This window comes from Varroa destructor, unplaced genomic scaffold (assembly GCF_002443255.2).
Source record: "Varroa destructor unplaced genomic scaffold, Vdes_3.0 BEIS01000001.1, whole genome shotgun sequence".
NCBI classification, from domain to species: Eukaryota; Metazoa; Arthropoda; class Arachnida; order Mesostigmata; family Varroidae; genus Varroa; species Varroa destructor.
The window spans coordinates 21,759,491-21,772,023 of record NW_019211454.1 but is presented as its reverse complement, the minus strand read 5'-3'; the positions used below and the strand labels follow the sequence as shown (position 1 = coordinate 21,772,023).

Here is a 12,533-nt window from a genome sequence, read left to right as displayed (position 1 = left end):
AACCAAAACAAACGCCCTTTGACAGACTGTGGCCGGAACAGCGACCAAGAATTACTCTGAGCTTACATTTCAAACTTGCCAGTAGTATTAAAATATCCCTCAATGATTGTAATCGCACTTAGAGGTGTGAATAAAGATCTATGCATTAATATGCTCTAGGAATCGTACGTGTGATTCTACTAGATGCAGCCGATCTGCATCTGCAACGCTATTTGAACTTTCCGCCGCCATGTAAACATTCAGTTTTTGCAAAAACCGCCCGACTTAAATCAAAATATCGTTTTCGCTCGTATTTGCTGACATTGTTGTCGACACGATCTATGCTAACGAAACAGCGATAAGTAAGTGAGCTACGTTCAAAAACTTCGTTGGTTAACCGTGTAAGTGGCGCCCCCTGGCAGGCCATTCGTCGGCGGTAACAGCCATGTTCTGTTTGATAGTAGGAAAGTGCTGCCGTTACCGCCATCGTCGTCGCTAGTGTGTTGTTATGTTATTATGTTGTGGGTCGTAGGAACTACTGCTGTAGCGGCGGGATTCAGAAATGTTGTGATGGTGATATTGCCGCTCCTGCTTTCGACGGCGATATTGATATGTGTATGTAGCCTGTGGCTTTCAGCCGTGCGAGTCTAGCTACTGCTACTATTGCTGCTGCTGCTGCCGCTGCCGCATGCTCATGAGAGTTGCAGTAGAGGTAGAACTACTGCTGCTGCTGCTGCTGGCGCTGCCGCCGCTGGTCGTAGTATTACTGAGTTCTGAAAGTTTGGCAAGCGAGTCTTCGAGGCGGGCGACAGACTCATCAAGTTTCCCTGTGTGTACTTCTGAGTTAAGTTACATTGCTCATGTCAACTCGTACGTAACGAGGGGACGGCGAGTTGCTACTTCTTGCCTGTGAAGTTACTGCTGGTACTGTAATTATCACATGTCATTATTATTGCGACTACTTAGATTGCTGTTTTAAAAGCTATTCTTGCTAGTTAGTATGCTGCTAGAATGAGACAAAGATCTGTGCATGAATATCTGGTGAAATCTACTGCAAAAAAATCCTATATGGGTGTCCCGCACAGCGGATGTACGGGCATACACAAAGAATTAACACCTTAAAATCTGCCGAAAGAAATTAGCAGTGTCCTGTGAGCTGTCACCGTGTAAAACATCTATATTGTGCCCGTGTGTCATCAGTATAATTTTTCCTTTGAACTGTATGCGTGAAATGCGAAGGATGTCCGCGAATTAATGGTGATGATAGTGATTAGTGGATAAATGGCGGAAATAGAGAGATCAAACGGGAAACCGTCATCCATGTGTTTGTGCTTATTTGCGTCCAAGACGAGGGATATATATAGGCGAAGTAGCTGAGCGGTTGCCATTTCTGTCAACTACAACCACCACCGCCATCATCATTAGTGAATATGTTTAGAATATACCTGTTGCTTACCCGGAGCTACTCATTGTACGTATTACTGGCTCGTCGTTAGTTGTTGTGTCGGATCCTCCATCGGATCAACGTAATTCGATGTTTCGCGAAAGCAGCCGTGAGTGAGTGTGACACAAGTAACGACAACGGCAGCGACGTTAAAAACAATAACAATAGCCAAGTCAATAATAGTCAATAATAAATCTACCTTTTATTATAAATGTAATAAAACAACAAAGCCAGAAAAGAACTTCCACCGACGGTCGTCGGATCAAGTGAGCGCCTCGATGGCTTGTCGACCCAGCCGGCTATTGCTTTTATATCAACAGCAAGCTCTACGAACGGAACATCGTTTCTGCTTGATGGTGATGATGAAGGAGGGCTCTGCCACCGCCGCCTTCAAGTAGCGATGCAACAGGTTTGTGTTTATTATCATAATGTTGATAGATCGTGTTTTAAACACACTTACGAGGCGCAAAAACATTTTTCACGACTAAAAATAACCAAAAACAAAAAACGTTTGTTGTGATATTTCAATATCGCTACAACTTATCATCAAAATAAGGAACTTACTTTTTGAAACTATGGACATCTAGCATCAGAATCAGAGTTAGCTTACTTTTTTTTACTTACAATTTAATTTTGAAATGGCAATAATAGATAGACAAATTAGACGAATTTTAAATAGTACATTATAGAAAGCATTTCGTAGTTTCCTTCGATAATAGGTAGCTCATCGTCGAAAAAAAAATCCTGCTATGTACTGCTGAGGACAGGTGAATAAAGTGGGTTGGATGGTCAAGCATATTCCGAAAAACAGTGACCACATTTTAGTCTTCTCCCGATTAGAATTCGTGAACGGTAAAAAATATTTTGTTGTTTACCATTTGCAGCACTATTATTTGTCGCCCACTGTCTCCTGTCTCGTTTTTCGACGCTAATCGAGCCTGAACTACAGTAAGTTTGCGGTGACGCAAATGAACACGGCAAAGGCATGGTGCCTTGGCCATCGTCGCAAGTTATAAGCATCGTCACACTTTGTTTATTTGCTTGCTACTGTATACAAGATGTTGTTTTAAGTCCTTGTTTGTGCATGTGTACGTAGAAATCGGTTAGTCACAAATGCTGTTTCTGCGGCTCCTGGGAAGTGCTGTCGTGAGATTGGCGGGATTGGAAGTGCTATCGGCGAATATTGTCACAATGGTAATGATGTTGGCGATAACAACGACGATAACTACGCCGCATCGTGCTCGTGGATTCTAGTGGTGACGCTGATTCTGGTGTTGACATTAGGTCTCCGTCGGACCTGTGCTTGCACTGCATCGTCAGCATCTCAGACATATCTGTCGCCCGTCGCGCTGGTGGGATTGATGCGGCTGCCGGAGACACGGACGATTCGCTTCCTGATGATGTACTTTGTTGCCCCGCTGGGCTGAGCTTACCCCACACGGCCACGAGCGGCAGGACACGAACAACCTTTGCTGCTGCAGCCGCTGCTAACATGTGTGCTAATGTGCGGCGGCTGTACCTTAGTGATTGTGGCGTTAAATCATTGTTGTCATTTGGATCCTGACCGAGTTTATTCGTATATATCGCTCGTTATTTTGTCTTGGCCGGGGGTTGCAGCTATGTTTTGTCCTTCGCGATGCGTCTCTATTCAGCACCACGGCGATGGTTGCTGTCGTTGATGACAGCTGGCTGAACGCGGACACTGCTTTGCTTGGGTTTTTACTAATTAATTGTATAATTACACTATGAAAATATATAACTGAGAGGCTAGCTGATCATTTATTTGACCAGCGCAAGTTAAACCACACAGGTTAACCGATTACACCCTGCGCTTTACTGCAGTAATAGCCGGCGATACATTAGTACTAATAATAATGCAATATAAATTGTTTTTTTTCAAAATTAGCTGCTAGATTCGAATAGATTAAGACGGAGGGCTTTGTATCAGTTCATACAACGAATTATAGATGACAGATTTGTCGTGCTTGGTGGCAATAGGCGCATATCACAGAGAAATGTAGAATGAAGCGGCTATTTTCAGTCCAGAGGAGAACCAAAAGGACGTGCACCTACATTAAGGCACCAGTACCAGTACACCTAACTGCCATTATAATTTGCCGCCAGATTAGATCAATCGGCGGAACTGTTTTTTTTAATAGAGCTACTCACAACCGGCTAAGAGCAGTACTGACAGGAACGGTTATGATTTCTGTTCTTGTCAAAATAACTTTTAAACAAACCATCAGAGCTGACGAAGAGAAACACATTGAATGACACATAGTAATACCATTAAGTGTTCTTGTATCGCTATTTTCTCCGAGTTTATGAAACTTTATACGATGACACTAATTTCAAGGATTCTTAAGTCTACTGTTTTTGTTCAGAGTTTGTAGAAGGGTCGTCGGAATCGTTTGTCTATATAGGCAATTTATAATGTAAAAGATACCTTATACATTGTATAGGACGGAAAAAGGCGCAGGATTGATGCAATTGACGTGATTAAAGGTCATCAGTTATCATAAGATTTATACTTATAGAGCTGGTAACGGACTCGGTATTCTGTCCTACGCATAAATTTTTAGACAAAGCGGCGAAGCAGTGTCTATAATTAATGTCAGTTTAAATAGCTTATTGCCCGGCACTCGTTGCTTTCGCATGATTTAATCAAGGGTTTTTCGGACTCAAAAAGAGCTTTTGACATTACGAGCCACCAGGTGTATCACAAAGTTTCGCAATAACCTTAAATTTGCGATTATAGCAGTATTCCAGTTCCAACATGTAATAAGCGTGCGTACTTGTTCCTTATTTAAGCATTTAAGTTTACATACCCCGGTCGAAATTTAACTCAGTCTGTTTGCTGGATTTTAACTCTGGCCTTTTTAACATTTCGAGTTTTACGTCTGGTACTGCCGTGAGACATTCTATTGGACGGCTAGCTCCCAGCACGAAATGAAACGTGTCGATGCTGGGGGTCAAGCTCAAATTATCACATGTGCCTCAAATTTATCATGTAGGCACGAAGTCCTCACCGAAACGCTAATTCTGGCCCTATGGTAGGAGTACGTTAGAAATTTCATTAACGTATGAGTTGTGGCAAGAGTTGATACATCAACGGACACATGACATTAGTATTATGCGAGTGCTGTACTTTAATATAATTGAAATTAGTTTACGTCACGGCCGTGTCACTCGTAACCATCTATCTCGTAAACTAACGCTGCGAAGAATACTTCATATGCTATGAAGTCGTGGAAATATGACTGTACTAAGAAAAGACCTAAAAAACGTTCAGGCACAGAAGTAGTCCAATCGCGGTGGTTATGTGAGATACTGTAGTTGGTGGCAATTGAATACGTTGACTACGTAAGACAAACTTCTTTTTTTTTACAGATTGAGTCGTTGACTGGTTGGCGGCGCCACTAGACGACAATGCAACGCGACTTCTCTAGAGTGCCATTGTTATGTAAGGATTTTCTGGCGCATCAAGTGATAGCATCACATCCTTCCATTCATTAGAAGTTGCATCATTTGTCTTTGTTTGTTTTCAAAGTCGATAACATAAGTATGACGTAGTTTTGCTGGTGTTTTTTTCTACTGGGCTAGAAATACGGCCAACAAAACTGCGATTCCTTTAACTGTCTCTATGTAGTAAAGATGTAGTGCGTGGCGCTAGTGGGGTTTGAATTAGCGACCCCTAGCTAGCGGTTTAGCGGTCGACGTCATTCCAGTTATTTAATGATTTTATGTGTATATGATTATCAATTCGGTAAGATTTATTCATCGTCGTCAGGTAAACCACAAGATTTATTACACAACCTTTTGTCGATACGGGTATTAACGCAATTTTAAGCTCGGATGTTTTCATAGTGTTCATAGAAATATATAAGATTATCTAACGATTTTTTTTTAATTAAAATGTAGCCGCTCATATTCGCTCGACTCGTGAAGACTTGTTTACATTTGATTTGTTCACCCTTCTGTATCAGTTAGCTATTCTTCTGCACAGACACCGAATTGTACTCCTGTGTGAACTTTTTTCTCTGCGTCAGAGAAATAGAGCGCAATCTTCCTATGTCAGAACAAATCCTGTTCGCTCGTTTCATCGCAACGCACGACTCGACCCATATAGCCGCGGATTCAACAGACAAGACAAACTGTCGTGAGTAGCTGATAGGAAAATTACATCAATGTTTGAATTGATCCTGGAATGGAAGTCTAACCAAAGTGGTCACTGTACGAGCTTCCACAGCGGCTCTTGCCTGATACTGTTTACACTAGGCGCTGCTTGTAGTTATCATTTAGTGTTACTACGAAACCTTACTGCTCCAGGATTGGTAACCGGTACTGCGTCTAAACATCATTCCCTCAGACGGCATTGTTATTGTTAGTGCCGGTGCTGCAACTATAGTAGTAGTAGCATGTTTCGAAGAGCTTTACGTTCTGTGCTCAAGCCGCTGTGCACTGCTTCATGCCGCTGGCTTTCGGCGCAAAACGAAGTGCGCCTGCGCCCGGTTTCGAAGCTAGACCACCACGTGTACTCAAGTGCAATTGGCAAACACGTTACCATTGCAGCACGACGAGTATGTAACTACTGCTGTTACACCAGTAGCAATGCTGAATACCACCGCAACGTCAAAAGACGATCTCTGTGTGTGGCAAATGCTATAACGTGGGGCCAAAATAAGGAGGTGAAAGGCTTCTGAGCTTTTAAGAACAGCTTGCTAGTTGTGATGATCTGCCTTTCTACTCTATTGAGTTGTAACCGCGTCTGCTAGTCCCTCTTAACAGATCTGCTGTGTAAAAGTATTATTACATGTAATATCCGTAGCACACAGAGGAGTACAACAACCACAAACTACAAAGCTCCCCTCGAGATGTTCGTTTTGTACGCGTGATAATAGTAATAATGATGGACAGTTCTAATAAAAAGGAGCAGAGCTTAATGGGAAATCACTTGACATGACCGATAAAGCGACAACCGTTCTTGATCCATCCACTTAAGTTGTACTCTCATAATTCTGGCACTGTCGTTCTGATCTGCTTCATTCGTGTTTGATTAAATAAGATCAAATAAAAAAAACTCTCCCCTGAGATTAAGAAGATCGAGCGAGAGGGAATTAGATATCAATAGGCGACGTACATACTCCCTCGTTTAATGTCGATTGCTCCTTCGTAATCAACGTCATTGTTAATATTATTATTATTATTACAGCGAAAGATTGAAAGCTACCATACGCTTGAAGGTAGGGATAAAAGATTGATTTGGAAGACAACTAAAAGATCATTGATCCCAAAGGTTTATGCCTTGAGCTGCATTTTTCACACTAAGACCGCCGCGTCTAAATTAGCTATGATTGATAGCCATTCCAATGGCAGAAACGAGTGATGGCGCACCTTTACAAATTGACGCATTGAGGTATAAGGAACACTCGAAAGATATACATCTTTCGACAACAGAAAGTGCAGAGAATAATTTTTGCGAGTTTGTTTGAACGGTAGGTGTTTTTTTCGGAGTACCCTTTAGCCGTTCGGTGACTAATCTGTGATCGGCTTCAGTAAGCCAGAACTCATGGTGCATAGCTGTTCGTCGAACTAACGAATATGATATTGTTCCTGAATGAATTGAAAAACAAATGACACTCACGGCACAGCTACCCTTTCATTTTTAGAACTATTTCGACGAGACTACATTTTTTGATCAATAAGAGATGTAAGATGTCATCCGACTTCAGTCTCATCTCTCTCTCAATCTGATTTCAGTTCATCTTGAAACCGGTTTGCAAATATTAGTAGAGGCCTAAACGCTCCTCCTCCGTTACTAAAACTATAAATCGTGTGAAATACTCTCTTACTCTGACAACTGTTAGTCTGTCATACGCAGCTCATAGTGCAATGTGCTACAGAAATTTATAATGTATGATTTACCTAGCGTGCGACGTTACGATCATATCTAGTTCACCTTTTGTACTGAAGCAGAACGCAATGCATGTTTCGCAAAAATTCGTTTTTCAAGGGACGCGACATCTAGTGACTGCGTTACAAACCTTTGCAAAAAACAACTAACTGTAGAACAAGCAACTGATAGATTATTGTGATAACCTTGGTACCAATGCACAATGTCGCCATTATCTTTCGATCATATCTGAAATAACGCCATATCTGCGTTTTGTTTTTTTGCTGCTAGAACGCAGTTTGCAATTTTTCGATCGCTTTCAAATCTGTCCATAAATAGAAAACGTGTCGCATGTCGTCTCTTATAATGTATAAGACGAATAGGTAGGTGTGATCGGAAAAGGGACGCCGTGTGTCCCTTAATAACACCAGCCTGTGTAATGTTATTGTGATTGCGGCCATAATGGTCTAATGCATTGTTGCGACCTGTAAGATGATAAATCAAAGAATATATTAAAGGATAAAGTTATAATAATTATACCTAACCGTGTATGAGTGCTAACAGCCATCATGGCTTCGCAGTGTTGAAAATCTGTTACAGTTCTGATTATTAGTATAGTAATAATAAAATATTTGGTGACGTCGTAAATTGTTAGTGAGCCTTCGTATAAGAGCTAATGTTTCGCACATCCACTGGCAGCTACTGGCAGGGATTTATGCATATGCGCCTTCTATTAAAATTGTAAAAGCACAAGCAGTAAGCATAGTTACTTATTGGAAGTCACTTAAGACTTTTTTCTGTTCGAAGGTTCGAGCAATACAGTGTACATACAAGCACTACCACCAGAGCATAATATCTGTTTTTGTTGCGCCGAGTAAGTGGCTCAGCCGGCTAGGCTTATTTCCAATTTCAAGGTTCACTCCGAATTAACCCAGATGTTCATTTAATAGTACTACAGGCTCGTAAGAGGTTGTAGCCGGTGGCACCGATTCATCAGGCCGGGCTCACTCTAATCAGGTTCCTTACCTCCTGAGACTAGCTCCCTGCAGGGGGCGGCCCCTCCATCAGTCCTCCGAACTTGACTGCAACGTGTCGTCTGCCATATCCTTTGACGGTAACTTCACAAGCAGTCCTTCATCGGAACGACTTTTGCAAAAATTTCCTTAATACGATTGCGACCGGATAACGAAATAGTGATCTTTGTCTTTTGCGAGAAACAATAACAGTTCTGACGTAATGTGTCTTTTTCTAGTGTGTGTTGTACAAGCCGCCAGCGTGTGATGCGACGCACCCTACAGGCTTGCAGTGCACAGACGTCTGACGGGGCCTTACCAGTTCTGTGAAGGCAATTTTGTGTGAGGTAGTAAGTGCTTCACCGAAGCGTGCAATAGAAGCTTTTATGTCAGGGATCATCTTTGCAACTCCAGCTCATATGTTGCTTAGGCAGAAGTCCCAGAGATTAATTCCGTTACTGGCGTGAAGAGCACTTTTCCTTTCTCGAAGACCGTCGATATTTGGCAGTATGCTGGCAATTCGCCTCTGTGACGGCTTGGTTGATGTGCCGTACCACTCTCATTGTATGATTGAGTTGTATGCTCAGGTATTTACCCGATATCTTTTCACCATTCAGTGTGGGCACTGGGCTGGTATTCTGTTTTTTGTTACAATAGGTAGTATAACTTCACGAGGGCCGTGCTCTTTCATATATCTCGAAAGTTCTTTCAGCGCCCGATTTGCTCTTCTTTAAAGTTCTTCTGCCGTCCGAGCCTTAAGATGTGACAAGGTCTTCTATAGAAGCAATCATTTCGGTATTTAGAGGAAAATTATTCATACTTAGCACCAGGATGGACTATTTTTGGAATCTATGCCGAGGTGCAGTGTTCAGAAATTTTTAAAGTTAATCACACTGAGCTATATAGGCACCAGCCTTCCTCGGTAATGGCTGTAGTCAAAAGTGGCTCGGGTCCTGACGATACATTGCCATTAATTGTTAAAGCTCCGTTGATTTTGTTAGAAGATCATCTGAACCGCCAGCCATTTTCTTTCATCTAGGAATTCGACCTTGAGGATGATCACAAAAACAAACAGTTGCACTTCTGCGATGGTAGCGTGGTTTATCATTACCCTACGACATTCTAGATAATTGTAACGCGTTGTAACGGTCTATTATTGAACTTCGTCGCTCTCGAACTTCTCGAACATTAATTGATGCCGCTTGTTTATTACTCTAAAGTGTAGTCGGTAAGCTCGCACACTACGCAGATGAGCTTTGGGCGTAGCACTAAATCTCCTGCCGAATAATAATCTGCCTATAACATCGTTCATGTTGCGGCACGGGTAAAAGTCGACAAACGTTAACAAACACGAAAAAATACTGTTGCCCTTGCTGCCTCGAAAGCTATTTCGGCACGGATAAGGGTCGACAAACGTTAACAAACACGAAAAAAGACTGTTGCTATTTGAATCACAATGAAAGTGCCACTGACGTCATCGTTATTCACAATGATAATATTAAATCATAGTGTTATTTTTGTAGTGACGAACCAAGAGAATAGCTTCTCTTGAAATTATAGCAGCTATGCTCCGAGGGCTATACGTTTTATTTGGTTTTTTTTTGGCGAATTAGTTAGATACTAATTAATACGGGGAACCAATTATCAGTTCTAAACCAAGTATGTTACATCGTTTAATGATATGATTATCTTTTCTTTAGCGTACTAAATCTACTGTTTGACCAAGAAACGACGCGACACGACCTGCGCGTAGTGGAAGTGCAGGGCCTCGTGCTAAAGCTAAATGTGGCAGTAGTTGCTGTCACTCATTACAAAATGTCACTGCAATATTTAATATGAAACCAAATTTCCTTACGCTAACAGGCTGTTTATTTGACAATCAATCAGCAGAGGCCTTTACTTGCTCGTGTAGTCTGTCTGAGCTCAATCGTTTTTTTTTTTTTAATTGTTTCGATGACAATGAGCCTGTTACAGTGCTGGCAGTAAGTATCAGCCCTCAAAGGGGACAAGTGTTTTGCAGCCATGTGTTAGTTTTCTTTTTAATTTTGCTTATTTAATTGCTGCACTTCAAAACAGAGACTCGGCCCTTAAGCACAAGCATTATGTCTATGAAGGCACAACTTTTATACGTAAAATTTTCTTGTTGACCCTTTGATAGGAAAATAAGGAAGACATTAGATGTTCTGTAAGATCATTGATAGCATTATACATTGGGCGCTGGAGTGTAGATATTGGTAGCTCTTGTTAAGGAAAACAGCAGTAACTGCACGCGATTATATTTTATTGTTCCCTACATGCTATCATGCGCCTAGTGCATGCACTAAAAATTAGCACATGCTTCAAGTCCAAGCAATACTGTTTAAGTCACAAGTTTGAATGACATTATGTTGACCCGAATCAGAATATCTTAGAGGCTTTAAAAAGTGTACGTTTCTATCGGAGCTGCCTATATACAGCTGTACTTGTTTTATAATTAGGTATTTTTTTTGTTTGTCACCATGTTTAAAGTGTTTGTCTTTGCTTATAACTAGTGGGTGTCATGATTTCTTATAGATAATAGTGACTTATGGTGATATTATTTCGTAATAACTTTTATTTTTATTTATATATAGCTAGATCACAATTCTCGGGCTTTATCCCTTTTTATTATTATTATTATATATATTATATTTTTTTTTGTGTTTCACTTGTTCATGCAACACGATGTTTACAGAGACGTACATCTGCACATTTGATAATGTATCGGAGCGAACTATGCTACTAGCCACGTTAATGTTTGTATATGACGATGTAACGTTTTTTTCAAATGCACGAAATAAAAACACAACGCTGTCGTCGATGTACGAGCAACCAAGTTGACATTACGCTCTAAAGCAAAAGCAAGCTTTGTTCTCTGGGGACAGAAGTATTTGCCCGATTATTTCTATCTTCTCCAGGGGCCCAGGAAAGGAAAGGCCTGATTTTTGCTTCCGAAAGTTTGATTCGGATCGGACAAGCCCGTAGGCCTAAACTTTTAGTAGTAGATAATATGCACCGATACTCATATTGAATATGAGATTCAGATAGTTGGTTCCCAGTACGAAACAAAGTAAGCTTACACCGTTTGAATTATGGCATATCAATTGGCTTAAATAAACATGTAATTTTGTGTTTCGTTGGTATATTTATTCGAGGTGTTTTCAAGAACATCTGTAAATACTGTGTAAAGAACAGTTGTTGTTAGTTTATAAACGCGAGAAAAAGTTACCCAGTTTAGTCTGTAAATTCACGTCGTGGAACTAATCTGAGACCAAAATTGTGTGTCGTTAATTGATCGTCTTGTTGCCAAATAGTTTGAATGTATGCGTTTTTATATATGTAATATAAACATACATCAAAAAGTAGAAGTCATAGCTTTTTTTAAATTCAGCTTTTGCACTTAAACCATCTGAAATTAAATTTGCACCTGTTGCGGAAAGGTGATGACGTAACACATAGAAACAAAATGTGATTTGAATGAAATACATATCAAGATTGCCGACCCATCTGCTGTTGGGTCTACGCCCGCCACTTCTGGTCGCGGGCGGAAGAGTAGAGCAAGTACCAACAAATAATCAGATGCGATGTCCAAACGATGAGTCGCGCAGTAAGAAGCGATTGTGTACCAATGATGCAGCAAGTTAGCCAACATTCTCTGAGTCTTCACACTGTGAGTGTATATAACACAGGAACATTTACGACACTAACAGCTCCTGCAACGATCCTTGCGCCGTTACCCTAATCATCACCGTAATCGGCCGTGTGCCGCATGTCACTCAATGGAAAATTTAACTTATTAATTGCTAAAAATCATAATATGATATAGCTCGAGCAGTTCTATTCGTAGAATAGGCCGTAGTCGTCTGCTGTCAAAAGCCACTGTCACTGTTTCTAGCTGTTTGAAGCTAGAAACAGTAAAAACAAACAAGGAAGCAATATTTTGATTTAGTAAAAATTAGCTAGGAAAGGACCATAGCGCTTACATAGGATGATTGGGAAAATATTCGTTTGACGGCGTAGAGTTCACTTATCGGAATGCCGATTGGATATTAAAAGGCAAATGTTTTTTGTTATGGTTGAATGGCATTAATGGAGGAGTCACGAAAAGAACAACAACAAAGGCACAACCATTCACCGCTTCAGAGTTGTGCGTACAGGATGAAGCGAAATTTGTGCTTCGGCGAAT

At 40.9% G+C, this 12,533-nt stretch overlaps 1 protein-coding gene across 13 annotated transcripts in view; it reads left to right on the top strand.

The window, feature by feature from the left end:
• The first annotated feature begins 59 nt into the window (after positions 1-59).
• The window catches only part of PDZ-GEF (PDZ domain-containing guanine nucleotide exchange factor), a 74,251-nt gene continuing 61,777 nt past the window's right edge, over positions 60-12,533 (top strand). For all 13 annotated transcript variants that reach the window (XR_015328679.1, XR_015328702.1, XM_086990487.1 and 10 more), the window contains exon 1: positions 60-1,832. Coding sequence is in view for 1 of the 13 variants with exons in the window: in XM_022788765.2 (XP_022644500.1) it covers positions 1,824-1,832 (9 nt within the window). In the remaining 12 variants the exon portion in view is untranslated. The remainder of the gene's footprint in view (positions 1,833-12,533) is intronic.